The sequence below is a fragment of the Sminthopsis crassicaudata genome, chromosome 3 (genome assembly GCF_048593235.1).
Source record: "Sminthopsis crassicaudata isolate SCR6 chromosome 3, ASM4859323v1, whole genome shotgun sequence".
NCBI lineage: Eukaryota > Metazoa > Chordata > Mammalia > Dasyuromorphia > Dasyuridae > Sminthopsis > Sminthopsis crassicaudata.
The window spans coordinates 267,349,642-267,374,330 of record NC_133619.1 but is presented as its reverse complement, the minus strand read 5'-3'; the positions used below and the strand labels follow the sequence as shown (position 1 = coordinate 267,374,330).

The window sequence follows — 24,689 nt, the reverse complement described above, 5'->3', positions numbered from 1 at the left end:
TGCTGCTGCCTGCCTTCAGTTTGTGCCCGATCTAAAACCATCCCCATCCGTGAGCAAAAACAGACCTTTTCTGTTGAATTTCAAGGATGTCTTCTCTTGGTAATTATTTATGTGTGTTTTTTCAGTCAAGCACTAATTCCGAGACTTGTCATGAGATAAATTATTCTGAGAGAAAAACACGGAGCTTAAGCAGATGTGTGCATCCTCTCTGCCATCTTGGCCGGAAGTCCTGAAATTCCCCTAGCTGGATAATTTTGGGCAAAATAATTCTTAATTATTCCTTTAATTTCTACCTTGTTGGGGAATTCACCCTTTTCCTTTTTAATAGTGGTAATTTGGTTTTCTTACTTTTTAAAATCAAATTAAGCAAAAGTTTGTCTACTTCATTGTTTTTCCTTAAAATCAGCTCTTAGTTTTATTTTCAAAATTTCATTGATTTTCAAAATTTCTGATATGGTCCTATATATTAAGAGTATAAAAGGGAGAACTCCTCAAAAAGCACAGCTGTGCTTTTTCCTAGATTCTTCCCTGCTAAGTATATATTCTCAAGAGGTCATTGATAGAAGGTAGAAAAATCTTAAAATTAAAATAGATGCCCATTTATTGGAAAGCGGCTAGAGAAATTATGGTGAATGGGATAAACTGAGTAAAGATTTCTCATAAGAATATGGCCTTGACTTATGCCCTAATTTTGATTTGAAATTTTGCAATAGCAAGTTGAGCTATAGCTAAAAGTTGCAGGTATTTGATTATCTTAGATAAACTTATATACCCTTCCTGTCCCACTATCTTTTCATTAGCACTAAGTTCCTAATGTGGTAAAGAGTGTGTCATTGGTTACTATTCTTTGTTTCTGAGGTATATTTTTAGTTTCTGAGTTGATTTCCATCTTAGGATGTCTACCTGGACTCTCCCAGCCAATGGAAGAAAAGGTCAGAAAGGAGTGGGGCTTCCACATTAGGTTCTATATAATCCTGTATTTGTAACTTGTGCTTTGCACTCCTCTACTGAGATACCTTGTCTGTTGGGAGTTGCCCTTTCTCATGAGACCATAGTTCTTTTTTGCTTTTTATCTTGAAGGTCTCTGACTTTAATTTAGGTAAAAGTCCCACACAGGGATATATGAATATATGGTTATATGCTTGCATTATGAGAAAAGATGAATATATTGAATCAGAGAAATATGAAGTTTTGCAGAATGAAATAAACAAAGTCAGGAAAACTATGTACACAACTCAGGAAGGAAGTGTAATGGCTAAAATTAGTATTAAATATAGTTGTGGACATACTTCCTTCTTCCTGTTTTTGTAGCCATAAAAATCTATGGATGGCAAGTACTGTTTTAAACTGATAGTCTTTTGAAATTGCCTAGAAAATGGGGGGAGATTCCTAGCAACCATTTCTTTCCAGCCTTTTACAATTCCTCAGGACTGTCCTTACCTCAACCCTCCTCAGTCTACCCCTCCAAACCACCTTCCATTTTGTAGCTACACACAGCTGCCTGAAACCCTGAAATAGCTCTACTCAGAGACCACAAGCTAATGGAGATGATAATCTACCTGAACTCATAGCATACCCATTCTTATTTATTTTCAGTCTCTCCCTGTTTCTCTACTGCTTGCAGATACTCCCTTGTCTCCCCTGTCCTCAAAAAACCCTCACTTGATCCATCCATAAGTGCTAGTTGTCATAGGATATGTTCTTCCTTTTGTGGCTAAACTCCTTAAGATGGCCTTCTCCAATTGATGAGCCTACTGTCTTTCTTTTTACTCCCTTTTGGCTTTTGACCTCATCATTCAGCTAAAATTGCTCTCCCCAAAGTTTCAAATGATATTTTATTGTCAAATCTAATAGATTTTTTTTCTGTCCTCATTCTTCCTCACTTCTCTGGTAGCCTTTGAAACTGTTTGACCCTTCTCCTCAATAATCTTTTCTCTCTAGTTTTTGTGACATTGTTGTTTCCCACCTTAGTATCATACTCTTTAATCATGGTTACTCCAAAACTATTTCCTCACACCCCCCTCCATCATTAGCATTCACTTTTCATATGCAAAGTACCTTTGCAACCTCTCTTTACTTCTGTCCCTTTCTCTCCAATCATATAGCTGCCACCCTGGTGCAGGTCCTCTTCACTTCACACTTGGTATTTTGGGCTAGCCTTCTGGGAAGTCTCCTTGATAATTCAAGGTCATACCAATTCATCCTCCACTCAACTGCCAAAATGATCTTCCCAAAACACAAGTCTAACTATACCACACACACCTTACCTCTTCACCAACTCAGTCAACTCCACTGGCTCCCAATTAGCCACAGAATCAAATTGTAAGTGCTCTTTTTTGAGTTGTAAAGCCTTTTACAATCTCACTTCTTTTACATTTCTAATTTTATATTTCACATTCCTCCTTTTACTCAATAATCCAAGTGCATGACCTTCTTGTTATTTGTCACATAGGATACTCCATCTCTCAGCTCTGTACCTCTTTATTGACTATCTCCTATTCCTGGATTCTCTGCCTCATGACTTCTGTGGCTTTTCAAAGTTCAGCTCATATTCCACCTTTTGAAAGAGGCCTTTCCTCTTTTACCTTTTCTTTTAGTGGGACTTTCCATTCATATATCCTACATTACATAGTTTTATGTTCTCTCCTCCATTACAAGATGAGTTCTTTGAGCAGAGGGAGTAGGTGTTTGGGGGGAGGAAGGGTAGAGAGGAGGGGGAAGAAGAGGTATATCCTCAGTGTTTAGCAATGTCTTTATTACTGGTATTAATCAGCAGATTACTGGTAATATTAGAAACAGCAATTTCAAATGAATGATAAAATAAAAAACATTTCTGAGTATTTAGAAGGAAGAAATGAAGTAGAAGCACTAAATATGGTTGGCTTTCTCAAGAAGCAAGTCAAGACAACTCTGAAGTACCACTTCACACCTCTCAATTGGCTAAAATGACAGGAAAAGATAATGATAAATGTTATCAGGGTTGTGGGAAAACTGGAACATTGTTGGTGAAGTTGTGAACTGATCCAACTGTTCTGGAGAGAAATTTTGAACTATGCCCAACAGGCTATAGAACTGTGCATCTTCTTTGATTCAGCAGTGTCTCTACTGGGTCTGTTTCCCAGAGAGATCATTAAAAAAGGAGAAAGGATCACATATACAAAAATGTTCGTAACAGCCCTTTTAAACTGAGTAGATATTCATCAACTGGGGAATTGCTGAATAAGTTATGGTATATGAATGTAATGGGATATTATTATTTTATAAGAAATGACAAGCAGGCTGATTTCTGAAAAGCTTGGAAAGACTTACATGAAGTGATGCTAAGTGAATAGAACAAGGAGAACATTGTACATGGCAACAAGATTATGTGATGACTAACTGTGATGGACTTGCCTCTTTTCAACAATGAAGTTATTCTGAAGGACTTATCTATCCATACTCAGAGAAGAACTTGATTTGTCTGAATACAGACTGAAGTATTCTCTCTTCTTCCTTCCTTTCCTTTCTTCTTTCCTCCCACTCTCCCTCCTTCCCTCCCCTGCTCTAATTTTATTTTTCTTGAAGGTTCCTTTTTTATGAGGGTAGAAGATCTATGTTTTTTTCACATGACTTATGGAAATGTTTTGCATAACTTCACATGTGGTTTCTTAATGGGGGCGGGGATAAGGGAGAGAATCTGGAACTTAAAAGTTTTTAAAACAAATTTTAAAAATTGTTTTAAATTTAATTGGAAAAATTAATTAATTTTAAAAAACAAACAAACAAAAAATACAATGAAGTGATTCAAGGCAATTCTAATAGATTGGTTATAGAGTCATCTGTCTCCAGAGAAAAATCTATGGAGACTGAATGTGGATCAAAGTAAAGTATTTTCACTTTTTTTGTTGTTGTTTGCTTGTTGTTTTTTTTTTTTTTTTATCTAATTTTTCTTGCACAGCATAATGAATATGGAATTTCTTTTCAAGAATTGCACAAATTTAAACTATTGGATTGTTTCCCTTTAGGGAAATGGGGAAGGAGAAAAGGGAGGGAAAAATCTGGAACATTCATTTTTCTAAAAGTGAATGCTGGAAACTATCTTTGCACATATTTGGAAAAATAAAAATCAATTATTAGAATTTTGCAATAAAAGTTTTAATTATGAAAAAAATTTAGTTAAGAAGAGCTATAAGATGCTTTCATTGAATAGGGATAGTTGGATCAAATGAGAATTTTTAAAATGTACTTATTTATTTAAAACTTAAATACAGAATAGAAAAAGAAAAAATTTTCATGTGCACAGCAGAATATGAGAAGATTCAAAATATAAAACAATAAACTTCTATTTCAAAAAAGCATATATAATGAATACTACAGTTATTCTTTTTTCTCCTTCCCCACCCCCCAAGCAGGTTACATTTAGACTCAGATACACACACACCCCCATACCATCTATAATTACACACATATATACACATTTACATTAATTTACATCTATGTAAGATTATACCATTCTTATTTGTCCTCTTTTTCTTTGATGGTAGATAGCGTCATCCTTGTTAGGTATAAATCTTTCCATATTTTTTCTAAATCCACCAATTTATTATTTCTTACATCACAACAATATTCCAACCTTATGCTATCTAAAAATTGTTTTAAATAATCTAAAACAATATTGATTAATATGGCTGACATAGTGTAGTTTCCCTATTTTTTTCTTTTGATTGAATCAATTTTTTTTAGCTTTGTCTGAAATCAATGATTACTCTATCCCTGCCTTTTTTCTAATAAATTCTACTCTTGATCATTGTTATTTGTATTAGTATTATCTTATTATTTCTTATTAATTTGTGTTAATATTATCTTATAAGAATATTCCTATTCTTGCTGACTTCACTACTTTACTTTTGCTTGTTTCCTTGATTTGCTATCATTTAATCTACTCCCAATCCCTCCCTTATTCTTTTCCCAAAGCCTTTCCTTCCACTCTTACCCTCCCTCATTATCCCATTCCCATTAAACTACACATCCTTCTATGCCCCCCTTATCCCTCTGCTTCTTATTTCTTAATAAATTTAGAAGACTTTTATACCCTTCTAGTTATATGTATTATTCCCTCTTTAACTCATTCCCCATTAAATAGGATTCCAAAAGTATCAGTCTTTCTCCTGACCTAGTTCCTCTGTGTTAGTTCTTGCTCTCATACCTCATTTGTATAACTTAATTACTTTTTCTACCTTTTCCTACACAGTTTTGCTTTTTTAGAATCAAATCATATTTAATTCGACACCAATCTTTCTTTTGAACTATCCACTTAGCAATTAAAATTTTAGTAATATGGTTTGTAGTTACACATATAAAGCATAAAAAACTTGTCCTTATTAAATCCCTTAAAATTAATCTTTGACGTTTACCTGATTTTTCTCTTGGATCTTAACATGTCAAATTTTCTATTAAACTCAGGTCTTTTTGCAACAAAATCCTGCAAGTCTGACAATTCATGAATGTTGGTTTGGGTTTTTTTTTTGTGTGTGTGTGTGTGTGTGTGTGTGTGTGTGTGTGTGTGTGTGTGTATTTTGTTTTGTTTTGTTTTCATTCAGAATTATGTGAAACTTTGCTGGGTATGATATTTTCAGCCACAATCCTAGTTCTTTTGCTCTTCAATATATAGTGTTTCAAGCTGCGGTCTTTTAATGTAGCCACCACTAAGTCTTATGTAATTCTAATTGTGGCTCCATCATATTTGAAATGTGTTTTTCTTTTTATTTGTAATATTTTCTTCTTAATCTAGGGTCTTTGGGATTTAGCTATGATGTTCTTATAGGTTTTCCTTATAGGAGCTCTTTCAGATGGTGATAGGTAGCTTTTTCTTTTCTATTTCTAATTTCCTCTCTTGTTCTAACACTTCACGACAATTTTCTGTAATTATTTCTTGTATTATTATATCAAGATTTTTTTTAGTCATAGTTTTCAAGTAGTCTAGTTATTCTTATGTTTTCTCTTCTTGATTTGTTCTCCAGACCTATTGTTTTTCTTATATGTCTCACCTTCTCTTTTATTTTTTCATTCTTTGTATTTTTTTTCACTATTTCTTTAATCTCATAACTTCTCAGACTTCCCCTTGCCCAATTCTAGTTTTCAAAGAATCATTTTCTTTCTTAAGATTCTGAATCTCTTTTTCAAATTGATTGACTTTCTTTATGTCATCATGTTTTCTTGGAACAATCTTTCTTTTTGTTTTTAAGTTTTTTTTTTTCTCAATTTCTCAAAAGTCTTTTTTGAGTTCTTCTATGAATTAATTCTCTTTGGACAGATGACAATTTCATTTTACTTTTTGGGGTAGGAGAGGCTTTTTTTTTTTTAATTTCAGTATCTTCTGATTATAAACCCCAGCATTCCCAATTACCATTGTAACTTTCTATGTTTGGGTTCTTTCTACTTTGTCTGCTCATTTTGTGGCAGATTGTAGGTGGTAATACCTCTAATCCTGAGCTATGGGAGTGGTGCTTCAGAGTTTTTTCCTGTTTTAGAACAGGAAACTAAGAACTCTGCTCTCTTTTAAGTGTTAGCAGTGTTTCTAATGAGGGAAAGGAAAGGGGGAACCCCATTTCTCGGTGCATAGATAATCCCATGAGGCGCAGTGTCCCCTGTAAATGAATTTACAGGCCCGAAAACCAAGATTGATAAATAAAAGGTTTATTGTAGAAATTTGGAAGTAAAGCTCAGTGAGAAAGACACCAGGGCCAAAGGTGGCCGCTGGCGAGCAGGAACCCCTACGTGGCTGGAAGGATCCCACGTGTTGATGGGAGAGCTCCTGCCAAGAGAACGCTCCGCTAGTTTCTTTTATACCTAGAAGATGGTGGGCGGTACCCCCAAGTTCTTAGTGGGCTTTTCAGTTAGCTCAGATCAGGTGAGGGCTGGGGGAAGCTGAGCTGATAGTGGGGCTGGGCCCGGATATTCAAAAGGTGCCTTTGACCAGGATTTGTGAATCAAGGTCAACCTTGGGTTGGGCAATTAGAAAGGAATCTTAAAGGGACCTCAACCCCCATCATTTCTGCCTCACTATTTCTGCCCCCAACTAGCAGGAGTTGTTTCTTTTGAGCCTTATCTCAGCAGCACTGGGTCTAATGTTCCTTATCAGCAAAGATTCCCTCAATCTTTCCTTACTCAGATGCTTGTCTCCACACTGATTGGAGGGGAAAGTTCCCATGACTAGGGATGAGGTTACCTCTCAACCCAACTAACCCCTGGATTTAGCTGCTTGCTCTTTCAGAGGAACTATACTGAAGATGTTTAGACTTTCTTTGGATCTTTTCTACCACCAGCATTTTGCCCCAGCTCTTACTTGTTTGTCACCATTTACATTCACTCTGAGGTGCAATTTCATCTTACTTGTGGGGGAAATCTGGAGCTCTTAGAATTTTCTGCCCTACTTCATCATCGCCCCAGAATCCTCTTCAAATAAGAGTTTTTTTAAGGATGGGAAGATATAGTTGTGTTTGTAAGCAGCAGAGAAGAAGCCACTAGATAGTGAAGATTAGAAAGAGCAAATGGTGGTTATAGAAAGGGTGCCTAGAGGGTTTTGCTTTAGCAAATAGGACTATCCCTTCATGGGAGACAAGCTAGAGGAGAAGATACCTGAATGATATGAAATGGAGAGGAGAGGTATAGAGGAACTCTTGGCAAATTAGCTTAATTTTGGGGGTAAAATATGAGGTGGGGTCTTCTGCTGAGTTGGGGAAGAGGAGAGAGAAGAAGATCGAGGTGGGATTAAAAGATTTGGAATAGTGGCTCTGATGAGCAGGATAACAAATTGATTAGGGAGGTATAAAGGTTTACCTTGTTTCAGTGAGAGCCCAGTTGAAATTACATAAGTTTGTAGCCAGGATCATTTTGTTTCTTACAGTCTATTCAAGGGACGTGGCTTTATAGGATAGTGCAAAGTTAAACTAATTCAAGACTGATACTAAGTGAAATAAGAAGAACCAGGAGATCATTGTACATGGCAAAACAAGATTATATGATCATCAATTCTGATGGACATGAGTCTTTCCAACAATGAGATGATTGAAGTCAGTTCCAATGATCTTGTGATGAAGAGATCTTCTACACCCAGAGAAAGGACTGTGGGAACTGAATGTGGATAACAACATAGCATTTTCACTCTTTTTGTTGTTTGCTTGCATTTTGTTTTCTTTCTCATTTTTTCCTTTTTGATCTGATTTTTCTAATATAACAAGATTATTGTGTAAATATGTATACATATATTGTAATTAACATATATTTTAATATGTTTAACATATTTTGGATTATTTGCCATCTAGTGGAGGGGGTGGGGGAAAGGAGAGGAAAATTTGGAATGCAAGGTTTTGTAAGGGTCAATGTTAAAAAATATTTATTGAATTCAGCCTTTTGTCCCTATTATTTTGGCTCTGTTCATTTAACATTTGTGTTTAATAGGCTCTTTACAATCAAATAATGTTTTTATTTAATGTCATTTCAGATGTGAAAACAAAATAATTTGATCTTAACAAAAATGTTTCTAAGCCAGTGGACCTTATTTATTGGATTACTATTTTTCTTTCCCCCGGGTAAGTCTTTTTTTCTTTTTTTTAATCTTACATGCAATATCATGTGATCGCTAAAAGTCATGTTAGAGGATCACAGACATTGGTAAATCTCCTTTTGGCCTTTGAGGAATAATTTGATACTTGAGTATACCTGTGATACATTCATTGTGGCTATTCCCTTCACTGGTATAAATTGCAACACATCCCTGCTTTCAACTTGTGAAATTTTTTTGTTTATATGCTTCCATACAAAGAACATTTTCTGAGTACCAGTGTAGTAGTTGGGCTTTCTATATACTTTCTTCAGATGTCCTTTTATCACCAATTTACCTTTTTTCTAATTTTACATTTCCTAATCTCTTTTCTGACATTTCTTGTTCATAAATTATCCCTGATGGTTTGTCTACTTACATTCCTTCTGCCTATATAATATATACATGCATATATATATTTACATACACACACATACCTTGATGTACACTGATAAGAGAATCAGTGAACAGTTGTTAGATGAACCAAAGAATCAAGAATGATCTCAACAAGTATAGTTGACAGTTTATTGGAGCAGAGCCTTTAAAGACTATGTTTTGCTCTACCAAATTATATGCATTTTATAATCAGCAAACAATAAATACATCTGGATCTTTCCTTTCTGTCAGTTACATAACTGTGCACATGAACCTTCCCAAAACAGACTAGAATGGCCTACCTCCTAGTAAACCAATTTCTGTGAATAGTTTACCTTTCCATTTTCTAGTAGTTATTGTTCTTTTTCCTCCACCTTTTTTATTGTCTTTCCCTGCCTTGCATTGTCAGCATCACCGTACCATCTCTCCCACTATCATCATCTCAACAGCTTTTTTACTCTCTTCCACCTCTATTTCCCTGTAAAATCTATTAGTTAATAATTAATAAATCATATTTTAAGTATTTTCCTTCCCTCCTAAATATATATTATGTCTGTGCATATGTATGTTTCTTGCTTATTTGTAAGCTTTATTGCTTATATCAACTTAAAATTTTCTTTATCTAAACTGATTTCCATTTTAATTTACTCAGATTATAAAACAACTGTTCCTTTAGATTGTACATAATCACAAATACATTGAATATGCTTTAGTAAGAAAGTAACCAATAATTACATATTGCAGTATTATAAATTTAACTTACAGAAATATTTTCTGTGATTCTAATGCATTATCTTCTTTTTTTTAGAGTCCATCTGCCTTAGCTCTTTATGCACTTCATTGGGTAAGAAAATTTTAAGTGGTTTAAATAAACTTTGAATAGGAATTGGAGTATTTAGGAGTTCAATAAAGTGTGGAAACAGTCAGAAAGAAAGAATTTAAGTACCAAGGAGCCATAGTCAATATCAGGACAGAAAGCATGGAATATATTTGAGAAGGCAAAGAATATAGATTTAAAACCTAGAATAATTTACCCAGAAAAATTGAGTACAATCATGGTGGAGTGGAATAACAGATCATTAATTAAATAAGCATTTCTTTTTCAAAAAATTTATTTTATTTTAAAAAGTAGAATAAGAAAAAGAGAAAAACAGGAAAGGAACACAAAAATAAAATAAAAGAGAACATTGTCATGTAACCAGCAGAATACCAGTGAAGATTCAAAATATATAACAACAAATTACCAATATAAGAAAGCATATATGTATATGTGTATGTGTGTGTGAGTATTAGTAGAAGAAAATATATTCATGAATGTCCATCTTTTCTTTACTTCCTTGTAAATTGTTCTTTTGTTCTTCCTAAACTGACCAATAGTCAAAGGAGCATAGTCAGTCTAAGCCAACAATAGCTATATTAAAAAAAAAAAACAAAAAAAACAACTCTACTAAATCACTAATAAGTAGAGACATGCAAATTAAAATGTCTCTGAAGTACCATCTCACATCTTGTCTAAGGTTACAGACAAAAGCTGGAGGGGATGTTGGAAAATAGATATACTAATACACTGTTGGTGGAACTTTGAATTAGTCTTTTTTTTAAAAAAATTAATAGCTTTTTATTTTCAAAATTCATGTAAAGATATTTTCAGCATTCACTCTTGCAAGATCTTGTGTTGCAATTTTTGTCTCCCTTTCTCTCACCCTTCTTCCCTAGACAGCAAGTAATCCAATTTATGTTAAACATGTGCAATTCTACTGTACATATTTTCACAATATTTACACAAGAAAAATCAGATCAAAAAGGAAAAAAAAATAAGAATGAAAAAGCAAGCAAACAACAATAATTAAGGTGAAAATACTATGTTGTGATCCACATTCAGTCCTCTTCCTGGATGCAGATGACTCTTTCCATCATAAGTCTATGGAAATTGGTCTAAATCACCTCATTGTTGAAAAGAGCAAGTCCATCACAATTGAGCATCACATAATCGTTTTGGTGTACAATGTTCTCTTGGTTCTACTCACTTGACTTAGCATCAGTTCACTTAAGTATCCAGATCTTTCTTAAATCATCCTGTTGATCATTTCTTATAAAACAATAATATTCCAAAACATTCATATGTCATAACTTATTCAGCTATTCCCCAACTGATGGGCATTTACTTAGTTTCCACTTCCTGTCACTACAAAAAGGGCTGCCACAAACATTTTTGTATATGTGTGTCCTTTTCCCTTTTTTATGATTTCTTTGGGTACAGAACCAATAGAGACACCACTGGATCAAAAAATATGCACAATTTGATAGTCCTTTGGCCATAGTTCCAAATTGCTCTCCAGAATGGTTGGATCAGTTTACAACTTAATCAACAATGTATTTGTGTCCCAATTTTCCCACATTCCCTCCAACATCTAACATTATCTTTTCCTATCATCTTAGCCAATCTGAGAGGCATGTAGTGATACCTCATAGTTGTCTTAATTTGTATTTTCCTAATCAGTATGAATTAGTCTTTTTTGGAAAGCAATTTGCCCCCAAAAAACACAAAACCAGGCATACCACTTGACCCAACAATAAACTATCAACTATCAAATCTATACTTTAAATAAAGAGGAAAAGAGCCCCTATATATTTGATGTTGTTGTTTAGTTATTTTTAGTTGTATTTAACTCTTCATGACCCATTTTTGAGGTTTTCTTGGCAAAGATATTTGGAATGATTTGCCATTTACTTTTCCACCTCATTTACAAATGAGGAAATTGAGGTAAACAAGATTAAGTGATATCAAAATAGAAGAATCGTTTTGTTTCAATGAAGAGCTATTTGAGATTACACATGAAATACTGCTCTTTCTTCTTCTTGTTTCCAAGATCCTCAGGATCCTATGGGGAAACTCTACCTGAACTAGTGATTGATAGGTCATGACTTACATTGGTCTGTGGTGTTTAAAAAGTTTGAGAAACATATCATTTATTAATGATGCTTGCATTTTAGTAAGAGGTCAATAACGCTCTCAAAAGCCAAAGACAATCATGGTGGGCTCACTGCTTGTATGCCCTTGGAAAAGCAGGTATTCCAGAGGATTGCAATCAACATTAATTGGTTATTTATTGTAATGAGAGAAAATATTACCATGAGGGGCTGGACTTATTCTAATGAACTTTGATTCTGCCACTTATTTCTAAATTACCCCCAGCCTTAGGCAATCTAATCAAAGAATTTATCATTCCCCAAACCTGAACAAATTACAATGGCTTCCCTATGTTAGATTAAATTCCATGTAAGGTTGGCTGGACCAGGATTGAAGAGAATTAATTCAATCTCATCAGTAATGTCCTTCAAGAGAATGAGCTTTGAGCTGAGAACTATAGAAAAAAGAGGGACTTTGGATTTCCCCAAATCATTAGTGGCCAATAATTATTTCTCTCAGGTCTTTGTGGGCTATTTAACACTTGGTTAGTAGTGAATAGATTAAGAAATACTATATCCTTGAATGTAAGACTTTTTTTTCCTCTTGTTCAAATATTCCTGTTGTGATTATTTTTTGTCCTTTCCTTAGAAATGCCAGTGAAGAATGACACTTTAATGATGACATCTCATAATTTTCAGCACATTTTGTCTTGGAAATTAAGCAGCAATGCCATTATACCAACTCACTATACTGTGTCTTACACAATTATGAGGTCTGTTTTACAATTTGTACTTTGCTAAATTGTTCTCTTTTTCTGTTTGAGGGGTAATACTATTGAGGGAAATTTAATTGTATTGGATCTAAACATTAAAATAAAATTTTGGCTTTTTTCTTCCTTTTTAAGCCAAGATACTTGAAATGTAGACATGTAATAAGCCAAAGGGAAAAATAAATCATTTTTATAAAACAAGTCAAAATCCTTATTTGACCAATGCATGTAAAATAACCAAACTCACAGATTTGCCAAGGGCACTAAGATAGTAAGCCAAATATATTTTCATACTCAAAGAAACTGGTCCAAATTCTTTAAAGTCAAACCAATAATTTTCGGTTTGAGTCATTTTGCTCTATTTCCTTAATTTAGTGTGTTAAACTGGTCTATTGTTTTGGGGAGGGAATGGGAAGGGAGAATTATTTTCTGTGTGTCACAAGATGGGTCTGAACTGAGCATCCCAAAGTCTGTTACTTCTCAGAATTATAGAATGTCAGAGTTGGAAGGAATTTCAAAGGTTATCTAGTTCAATCCATAACCTGAACAAGAATCTCCAACAGATCCATCCTTTCATTGAAGATGCCAAGGGAGGGAGAACCTTCCAAAGTAGGCCATTCCACTTTTAAATAATTCTCATTGTTAGGAAGTTTTATCTAAATTTGCATCTTGCAGCTACCAGCAGTTATTCCTTTTATTGCTTTCTAAGTTCAGTTCCTCTGCTACATTATATAGATAGTATCACAAATACTTTTAGACTATTATCATAAGCCTCTCAAGTCTCTTTTTCCTATTCATTTTCTTCTCTCTCTCTCTCTCTCTCTCTCTCTCTCTCTCTCTGTCTCTGTCTCTCTCTCTCTCTCTCTCTCTCTCTCTCTTCCTCTCTCTCTCTTTCTCTCTCTCTCTCTCTCTCTCTCTCTCTCTCTCTCTCTCTCTCTCTCTCTCTCTCTCTCTCTCTTTCTCTCTCTCTTTCTCTCTCTCTTTCTCTCTCTCTTTCTTTTTTTTGGCTGAGGCAATTGGGTTTAAATGACTTGCCCAGGGTTACACAGCAAGTCTTTCTTTTTCTAAACTAAATATTCCCAGTTATTTCGATGGGTTTTTTTTTTTACATGAACTCAAGGCCTTTCACTATTCTGATTGTCCTCTTCTGGCTAGCCTTTCAGATGGGGTACCCAGAAGTGAACACAGTACTCCAAATGAGATCTGAATACAATGAAACTGTCATCTCCCAAATCTTGGACACTTGTCTTAGTTCAGTTTAAAATCACATTAATGCATACTGGGGGACTTCAACATATGTGATCAAGGTCTTGCAAATATCCTAACCCCTCAGTTCCTCTGTGTTTTGAGCTACTTTTACACTCTACCTTTTCTAAACACAAGGATGGTCTCACCTTTGTTTTTACCTTACTCCTAAACCTTTTGTTCCTCCACTGTGACTTCTAGTAACTCCACCCCTTCCATACTTTTCCCTAGGCCAAAAACCCTTACTCTAACTATATTATTCTCTCTTCCCTATCTCAAACCCCTAATTGAAACCAGTTGGGACCCTGCTAGTCTCTACTCTTGAATCGCTTATATACTCTCCTATCACTATTTCTTGACTTGTCAAAATTGCAATCCTACCTTACTCTTACTATGTTTCCTGTGTTCCTACTCACATCTTTCTGAACAGAATAGGAGAAATCCCTGAAAGTACTGATTGGATCCACCAGAATCTCAACTATTGTTACTCATAGTGTCATCCTCAATCCTTCACTCTCTCTCACTTCATTCTTCCAGTATCCATTCTGTTCACTCTCTTCACTCTTCCAGTATCCAATCTGTTGCTAAGCCCTGGTGAATTCACCTTTACAGCTCTTAAATATACCCCCTTCTTTCCTCTAGCATTTTCATCATGCTGGTGCAGGTCTTCATCACTTCACACCTAAACCCTTGAAACAGCCTGCTGGTGAATCTTCTTACCTCAAGTATGTCCACACTGATCCATCTTCCATTCAACCAACAAAGTGATTTTTCTAAAGTTCAGATTTGATCATGCCATCTCCCTACTCAATAAACTCTAGTAGCTTTCTATTGTTTCCAAAATCAAATATAAAATCTTCTGTTTGACATCCAAAGTCCTTCAAGACCTACCTCTCTTATATGTTTCCAATCTTCTAATACTTTATTCCCTACAATGTATTCTTATAACCAATAACACTGATCATTTGCCTGTTCCACAAACACGACACACCATCTCAGCTCTGGGCATTTTCTCTGGCTATCCCCTATCTCTGGAATGCTCTCCCTCCTATATATCTACCTACTAAATTCCTTTAAGTCCCAACTAACATGTCTCAATCCCTCTTACTTTTAATACCTTCATTTTTAAATTTCCTATTTCATATATAAAATTTATACTTTTTTTGTTGTTGTTTCTTGTTTCTTCTACTAGACTCTGTGCTCCTTGAGGGCAGGAACTATTTTGCCTCCTTTTTGTATTTCTAATGCTTGGCACATTGCCTAGCAAATAGTATGTGCTTAATAAATATTAACTATTTATTTTCATTCACCATATAGGCCATTTAAATCTTTTTCTTTCTCTCACATCTTCTACAGCACATTTTCCCTCTATCTACCCTTATGTAATAATTCCTTCATATCATTCTGCACTATTTCCTCCTCTCCTCATCTCTGATGAGAAGGTAACATTTCTCTTCACCATGACCAATCCGCTATATCTACCTCTTGACTCTAATTGCCTTTAGTTTTCTCTAGAAGTGTATTCTCTCCTCTGATTTTTCCCCACATATTGGCTTTAGCCCAACTACAATCAGTCACTAGATCCCACCATTTTCCTAGTTATCATCTTGCTGAAATTATTATCCCCAAAGTTACTAGTGATTTCTTAATTGTAAATATGGCTTTTTTCTCTTGTGGGGAAAGAGAAATCCCCCTCTTTTATATTGAAAGTTTAAGGTATTGGCTTAGTTTGTGGTTTACTTTATAGAAACATTGGATTAATCATTTCCTATTTCTTTTCCCTTGAACACAGTGATAACAAAGAATGGAAGGCTGTTGAAAAATGCACAAATATCACAAAATCATCATGTAACATGACAGATATATATGAAATCAACGAAACCTACTTTACCAGTGTAACAGGCTTCAATTCAAAGAAAAAATTATTTGAATGTGTGTTTGAATTCTTACCCATAACTGGCAGTAAGTTGGTCTTTATTGATGTTTGCTTTCCTATAAGATTAGGGTAAAATAAAATAAAATTGACTTCATAAACCTGACATTTCTTTTTAATATGTCTAGTTTCATTTCCCAACTCACAACAAAATAGCACTCTTACATATACATTCATATGTAATTATGTGTAAGCATATTATCTAAGAATTTGAAGACGAAAAGGAATTGTATCATATATGAGTAATACCACTTTCTGCCCCAAAAGGATAGGGAGTTTGATCATCTGCCATTAAATGGGTCCTGAAACATTGTTACTGTCCCATTCCCCATCAAAAAGCTCTCATACCCTATATTTTCATTATCTTATATATTAGACATACTAGTGACACCAGATATGCTTAACTTAGTCCCAGAAGCACTGGGCAAAAGGGATTATTGACCCACCTTACAGTTACTGCTGTAGTGCTTTCCATCAGCCTCTGGCTATTTCATTAAGAGGGGTAATTGTCAACTTCTAGATTGAGAATGTTGCTAAGTTTTTGTGATAACAAAATTTCACATAAGTAAATAATTTGGAAGACTTTGAGATTCACTGCAAATTTAAAAAAAAATGCACATAAACCATTGGTAGAAATGAGTCTGATCTGGTTAAATTTAGTAAAATAGTCCATAAGTTAGAATATTTGGTTGAATTCTGTTCTTAGGACTCTCATGACTCACTTCACTAATTTGGGGAATTTACTGAGTGTTTATATCCTTTATTTTTCCTACTAGTAAAATGATAATGATTCTTGATTCAGCTAAAATTTTAGACAGATTGAAAAGAATATATATGTAAAATACTAAGATTATTTGAGAAGTTCTTTGTGAAGCAAGTATTATCATTGGCCTTTAGATGATTCCTCAATTGTGAACCATTCATGTTTGTTTTCTCTAAACAGCAATTTTAGATCCACCAGAAATTAGCATTTTTTATTTTAAGGATGCAATCAATGTCACTGTGCATTTGCCAGAATCCTTACTTAAGATAAAGAATAAAGAAAAAGAACTTTTTTCATCAGTAGTCATTGAAGTGAAGTCGCATGACATGTCAGAAGTAAGTAGATTTTTATATTATGATTATAATAGTAAGAATCTTTTAATGTACTGTACTTAAATTAACTTTTATTTTTTAAAAATTAGTTCAAAATGTACAAGAAAAAACTATTGAAACAGTATGCTGTGGATTTGCCTGCTTCAAGAATCTCCCCATTCAAAACCATCCAACATTCAGCCATCAAAGTGATTTTCCTAAAGTGCAAGTTAACTTTGTCACTCAAAGTGGCCTTAATTTGGAAGGAATAAACCTTTTTTCAAAGGGTACTGTTTAGAAGTATTTGGCATTAGCATTTGAGAAAACTATTCCAAGCTTTCCTAGTTGGTTAGGGCATCAGCATCCTTCTAATCACCCAGCTTCACAAACTCTGTGCCATTTTAGACTCCACACTTTCATTTATCTAGTATAGTTTCCGGATCTTATATTTTGTCTCTCCACAACTTTTCTTGAATATGTCGCTTTTCCCCCAAATAAGCCAGACAACATATTTCAAGAAATCATAAATGATATTTAACCAGAGTTATTCAAATTACAGTAAAAGGTGAAAATAGAACTCATTGATAACTTCCTGATGGAAATTCCCAAATGATAACTTTCAAAAATGCTATTGTCAAAATCTGGAACTTCTAGGTCAAAGGAAAAAAATTCTGCAAGCAGCCAGAAAAAAAAAAAGAAAATTCACATATCAAGGAACCATAGTCCAACTCACAAGAATTGGAAATTATTTCTTAAAGGAAAAGAGATCTTGGAATCCAATATTTCAAAAAAAAAAAAAAAAACACTAAAAGATAAAGACTTAAAACAAAGAAAAAAATTTACACTGGAAAAATAATCATAAAGGGGAGAAAAGATATGGATCTTTATTGCAATAGAGAACTTCTAAGAATTCTTGATAGAAGACCAGTTCTGAGTAGTAACTTGGAAATTGAATTAAGAAAAACCTAAAAGAATAAATACATTTGAGAAAATGAAATGGGCTTTCCAGAATAAGATTGCTTATCTTCTATCCAGGTGTTTAGTGTACACTAAATAAGACAAATAGAGAATAAAGGGAGAGGAAACAGATTTAGTGCAATGGTTATAAAAGAAGAAAGAAAATGGAGAAGAAAAGGATTACACTAGAAAAGGAGGGAATTTACTAATTCTTATACTTAGAGGTGTAAGAAGCATATCCAAACATAGAAGAGAGGATAGAAAAGAAGGCACCACGTGAACTGCATTTTAATCTTAACTGGGCAGAGAAAAGTTTAACACACTTAGAATTTAATGTAGAAATATTCAATTTATTGGGGAAATAAATGGAACAGGAGGACATATTTAAGAGGAAAAGTCAGGTCACATAGGGAATAGTCACAAGCAAAACAAATTTCAGCTTTCAAATCTGAATTATGATGAGGAATAAAAAGATTAAAAAAGAAAATGTTAAGAATCTATAGACAGACTCTATTGGAAGAGAGGAAAGACTGTGCAATGAAAACCAATTACAAAAAATATACGTTAGTAGTGTCCATCATTTTTTTCTTTAATACTAAACTGTCCCTTGTCAATACTGCTGTTTGACATGTCTTTATAAATAGCACTAAGACAAGAAAAAAGAAATTGAGGGATTGGGCGTAAGAGAACAAGAAATAGTCATCTATTTTTTAAAACATATTTCCATATGAATCATGTTGCAAAAGAAAAATCAGAACAAGAAAAGAAAATCACAAGAAAGAAAAAGCAAACAAACAAAAAAAGTGAACATAAGCTTCAATCCACATTCAGTCTCCATAGTTTTGTTTTGGGTTTTTTTGGATGTGGAAGGTATTTTTCATCCCAAGTCTATTGGAATTATCTTAGATCAATGTACTACTGAGAAAAGCTAAATCTATCATAATTGATCATCACACAGTTTTGCTGTTATTATGTATAATGGTTTCCTGATTCTGCTGGCTTCATTCAGTTTCAGTTCATATATGTCTTTCCAGGCTTTTCTATAATCAGCCTGTTCATCATTTGTTATAGACCAATCATTTATTATAGACTAACTGATGTATTATAATAGACTAATTCTTTACCACCACAAAAAGAGCTGCTATAAACATTTCTGCACATGTGGGTTCTTCCCTTCTTTTTTGATGTCTTTGGGGTACAGACCCAATAGTGGTACTGCTGGATCAAAGGCTATGCATAGTTTAATAGTCCTTTGGGCATAATTCCAAATTGTTATCCAAAAAGTCCACAAACAATGCATTTGTGTCCCAGTTTTCCTTTATCCCCTCCAACATTTATTATTGTCTTTTCCTGTCATTTTAGCCAATCTGATAAATATGAGGTAGATATCTCAGCATTATTTTAATTTGCATTTCTCTCATTAATAGTGATTTGGAGCATTTTTTCATATGACTAGGAATGGTTTTAATTTTTTCATTTGAAAATTATCAGTTCATATCCTTTGTTTTTCAATTGGGGAATGATTTGTATTCTTATAAATTTGACTCAGTTTTCCATATATTTGGGAAATGAGGTCTTTATTGGAAACACTGGCTGTAAAAATTGTTTCCCTGCTTTCTGCTTCCCTTCTAATCTTGCCTGCTTTGGTTTTATTTGTGCAAATGCTTTTTAATTTTATCAAAATTATCCATTTTACATTTAATAATGTTCTCTATTTCTTGTTTGATCATAAATCTTTCTTCTCCAAAGATCTGACAGGCAAAGTATCATTTTTCTTCTAATTTGTTCATAGTATCATCCTTTATATCTAAATTATATTACCCATTTTGACCTTATCTTGGTATAAGGCATAAGATATTGGTCTCTGCTTAGTTTCTGTCATACTATCTTCCAGTTTCCCCAGCAATTCCTGTCAAATATTTGAGTTCAGAGTGATCTATTTTTGCAGATATAATGGTCTGCCCTAGAGATTCAACTAAAAATTAATAAAATGATAATGTAAGCAAAGTAACAGTATACAAGAATAAGCAAAATAAATAAAATCATTACTCTACCTCTGCCTTGTGACATGGGGCAAATCATTTCAACTCTCTGGGCCTTGGGTCCTCACATTTTTGTGTGTGAGGCAAATTGTCTGGGTCACACATCTAGTAAGTGTCTGAGGCCAGATTTGAATTTAAGAAGATAAGTCTTCCTGATTTGAGCCTTGGCACTATATCTATTGTGCTACTCAGCTGCTCCCATGTGTAAACATAATGTTCAATAAACCCAAAGACTCCTAGTATTAAAATAAATGCACACAATTTGACCAAAATTGCTATGTAAACCAGAAAGCAAGTCTTGTAAAAATTAGGTTTACACCACTATTTTATGCCACATGCCATAATAGTTCCAAATGGATGTATGTCCTAGAAGGTAAAGGTCATATCATAAATAAATTTGAAAGGAAAGAAAGACATACCTTTGCATCTATCCATGGATATAGGAAGAATCTATGAACAAAGAAGGGATAGGAGGATCACAGGAGATTAAAAATGGACAGTTTTGATGGCTTTAAATTGAAAAGCCTCTACAGAAATAAAATAAGTACTTTAAAATCAAAAAAGAAACAGTTAATTGAGACCAAAAAATATTTGTAAAATGTGTCTCTGATAAAGCATTGATATTTCAGGTATATATGGAACATATTCAAATATATAAGGATAGCTAATCCCCTGTAGAATTAAAGATCACAGGAAATGAACAAGTAGTTCTCAAAGGAAGAAATTTAAGCTAATAAGAGTCAAATGAAAAAAAGTGTTGTCCAATTTCTATCTAATATAGTTTTAAATTGCTCTCCAAAAATCACTAAATTGTACATGCTTTTTGACCCAGCAATATCACCACTAGTGATGTAATATCCCCTTTCCGTGCCTTGCTAGCAAAGAAATTGAAAGGACCCATATGTAATAAAGTATTTACTAGGAAGGAACTCTTTCTGTTAACAGAGAATTGAAAACCAAAAGAATGTCTATCATTTTGGGAATGACTAAACAAATCATTGTAATGGAATATTATCATACTGTAAGATATAACAACAGAGATGGATTTAGACAAACCTGGGAAGAATTGTATGAATGAGCTAAATAAAGTGAAGAAAACCAGAAGAACAATTTATACAATAACTAACATTGTTAAAAACAAAAACTTTGAAATACTCAAAAACACTACTTAAGAAGACCAATAAGAATGAAGAATGTTATCTGACAATTCACAGAAAAATCAAAAACTCAACATGCAAATTGAGAGATATGTATTTCATGTTTATGACCACCCTAAAGCACCTGTTTGGGAAGGGACAGCCCTATGCTACTGACTTTCACAGAGGGATTGGCAGAGAATGCTAACTAAGATCAATGTTGCTTATCTCCCCTAAGAAATTTAGCCAACTAAGGTTCTAAACCACAGGTTAGCAAATTATAAACCAAGGTCTTCCATAAACCAAAATCTTCCAATTTAGATGGAGTTATAGAAATTTTGCTATGACATTTTATGCATGGAAATTGTCATTTAAATATAAAATAGCTGCAAAGCAAACTTAATTAACTGCATTGATGTTCTATATTATGTTCACAATAAGCCTTTTTTAAAGGTAAATATTTGTTCCCATTTCAGAAATTAAACATTGAAATGAATGACAGAGAAAATGTAACTATCGTAATTAACTCTTTGATTCCAAATTCAAATTACTGTATATCTGCTCACTGGGATTCATTTTCCGATGATGTAACACAATCTCCCTTAAAATGTTTCATGCTTTCTCCTAACCAAGAATCAGGTATGTTGTAACTTTGCATATTTTACTTCTGAATATTTCTTGAGGTTACACAAAATAAGTGGGATTTGAGGGTAGATTTTTCTGTTCTGCTTTCACAAACAGCTAATGTATGATTTTTCCATGTATATTCACTCACCATCTCTACTACCACTGCAGCATGTGATTCTCCCACTTACTTTCCTTAACTGCTCAAATTTCTGGTACATAGCCTTAATTATCATAAAAAGTTTCTCAAAGATGACCATCAAAAATTCTCCAAAAGTCTCCCTAAAGAATCTTTGTTCTTACACCTTTCTATTTGCTGGAGTAAAAATATGAAGTAGTGGAAACTTTGTATATTACACAACATATGTCATGTTAGATCTGAGGTTCTCGTTTCATCAGTGTAGGAGCATGGGAGCCTTCCACTGCCAAAGCAAAGTTGCATGTAAGATCCTAGAGTTAAATGAATAATTACCAATGCTCAGAAATCTATGTCAGATGCAAGAGCTGAACCCAATTCTATATTCAAGATTGGGGTTCTATTGACTATATGACAACTATTTTTCTATGTTTTTCTTGAGTAACTTTATATTGTTAATGATTTCTGTGTTATTTTCATTTTTCTATACCATAGAAGCCTCTATAATAGATTACACATCATTTTTAGTTGGTGTTATGTGGTGTTGATGATTTATTTAACATATTAGGTATCAGCCCTTGATCAGAAACATAACTCATAGCTATACCATTGTTTCTGTGGAAATAAGATTCAATTTACATCATTTTGATTTACAGTGTTCCTGTATCTTCCCTCTCCTCTGTATTTATTTTTTATAGACCAATTTATTTTTATGTTATATCGTTCATTAGAATATAAGATTTTTGAGGTCAGGAATTGGTTTTTTTTGTTGTTTTTTCCCCTTTACTTGCCAGAGCTTAACATAGCAAACACTGGACAAGTCAATGTTAAAAGATCTGGGACAAGTCACTTAATCTCTGCTTTCCTAAATTCACTGGAGCAAGAAATGGCAAACTATTCCACACTACCAAGAAAACCCCTTGGCCAGTATAATCTATGGTCATGAAGAGAACATAACTAAACAACTGAACAATAGAAAAAAAGATGTAAGAATAGCCTGAGGGGATTTCAGAGTTAAGTGGATTTACTTAGGATAGAGCAGATTTAGGTGTTTGTAGGCGGTAAGACTGAAAATGATAAAAAAGAGGTATGATCACTTTGACAGGTTCCCAGGTGAGAAAGGAGTAACTGTAAGATCAAGTACATATGTAGGAGGACAGGTCTTGGTAACTTTTTCTTCGGTAGAGTAACTTGTAGTCAAGAATACTTGAGTTCAAATCTAACCACAAAGTTTGGCCACAAAGGGGAGTAAAGATAAAGGATGATGTTTAGTGGGATGGATGGAGTACATGAAGGGTTTTTTTAGGATGAAGGAAATAATATGTAGATATTAGGGAAATAGCCAGACCAAGAGAGATAGAAGATAAGTGAGAGTGGAAGCAATAGAATGTAAGATAGGGATGTAGAATAGGTAAAGGGGGAGAGAAGAATAGAAGGCAGAATGGAATGGAATCACTTATGGGTATAGTGGGGCTTGCCTTGGCAAAGAGAAGGGTGACCTCGTTATTTGAGATAGTAGAAGGCATATCTGTATGAGTTGAGTAGAAGGGGAGAAGTTCTTGACAAATGACCTTAATTATTTGTAGTATAATAACATCTGACAGGAAAGAGAAAGAAAAGTAATAAGAAGTTTGAGGAGAGAGAAAAAGATTTGGAAAAGTCTCTGTGGTTAGTGGGAAAGTAAATCATGGAGGAGTTATAAAAAGATTGCCTTACTTCAGTAAGGGCCTATTACTTTACATAACATGTAATGTTCTGGCTAGCTTTCTGGAGGACCTTGGGATCAACCCGAGTCCTTGGTCTTAGTGGAGAAGTGATGAAGGCAGGAGAGCCACCACAAGGCTAGTAAAAGATGGAATGTCTCATTTCCAGTCCTTCTCATTCCTTAAATACCTTGGTATGATTACATCATTACAGCACACTATGAAAACCATTACATCAACCTGCTAAGCACTAAGTATATGTATTCTAAAGAACCATTATCTTACATTGAGTAGATGCTTAACTATAAGCACTATGCTGACCTAGATTCAAGTACACCTTTTCAGAGTTATGGACCTCTACAATTCCATTATTTCATTAGATAAATTATATTATTACATTACATAAATTTGTAGTAGATCTAGTCAGCATGGTTTTCTATTTTTCTCCAGCTTCATTTGGCAGCATATAATGCAGCAGAAGCAAAGGCAGCAAGTAGGAATTATCCAAAATTGAGAGTGGAAGTAGAGAAAGTGGAGACAGTCATTGTAGATGTCCTTTTTAAGGAATTTAGATACAAAGGGCAGAAGAGAAAGAGGACAATAGTTATCAAGCATGGGAGAATCAAGTAAGGCTTTTTTCAAGATAAGGGAAACATGGATATGTTTGTAGGCACTAGCAAATGAGTAGTAGACAATGAGAGATTGAAAATAACTGAAAAAGTGGTTATGGCAGAAGTTGCAGTATGTTGGAGGAGATGGGATGAAATGGAATCTTTGAACAAGGAAAGGAGTTAGCCTTATTAAGGAATAAGTTCACTTCAAGTGAGACTGAGGAGAAGGAGGGCATATTGGCAGAAGGCATCTGGGTGATAGGAGTTGAAGAGAGGAAAAAAGAAAGCTCATGGCAAATGGCCTCAATTTTTTCTGTAAAATATGAGGCAGGATTCTCAGGGAGAGTGTGGGGCAAAAGGGAGCCATAGAAAGTTTAGGGATGAAAAGGTTGGGAAAAGCCACTGTGGAGAGTAAGATAGTGAGTTGTTGATAGGCAATATATATTGCCTATTATGAGAGTCAGTTCAAGTCATGTAACATAAAGTTTTAGTGGACAGGACATTTCTGTCAAATGTTTAAAGAACATTTAAGACCAATGATATTTCTTTTCAAAAATTGAGAAAGAAGATTATAGGACTTTTTTTTATGATA

The 24,689-nt window shown here is 34.1% G+C and overlaps 1 protein-coding gene across 2 annotated transcripts in view; it reads left to right on the top strand.

Annotated features, from left to right (window-relative positions):
• Positions 1 to 24,689, top strand: part of LOC141561305 (interleukin-10 receptor subunit beta-like) — a 98,141-nt gene that overhangs the window by 9,279 nt on the left and 64,173 nt on the right. For both annotated transcript variants that reach the window (XM_074300740.1, XM_074300738.1), the window contains exons 2-7: positions 8,483 to 8,570; positions 9,765 to 9,800; positions 12,516 to 12,639; positions 15,674 to 15,843; positions 16,758 to 16,912; positions 21,500 to 21,662. In XM_074300740.1, the coding sequence (XP_074156841.1) occupies positions 8,516 to 8,570; positions 9,765 to 9,800; positions 12,516 to 12,639; positions 15,674 to 15,843; positions 16,758 to 16,912; positions 21,500 to 21,662 (703 nt within the window). In that variant the 5' untranslated portion in view covers positions 8,483 to 8,515. The remainder of the gene's footprint in view (positions 1 to 8,482; positions 8,571 to 9,764; positions 9,801 to 12,515; positions 12,640 to 15,673; positions 15,844 to 16,757; positions 16,913 to 21,499; positions 21,663 to 24,689) is intronic.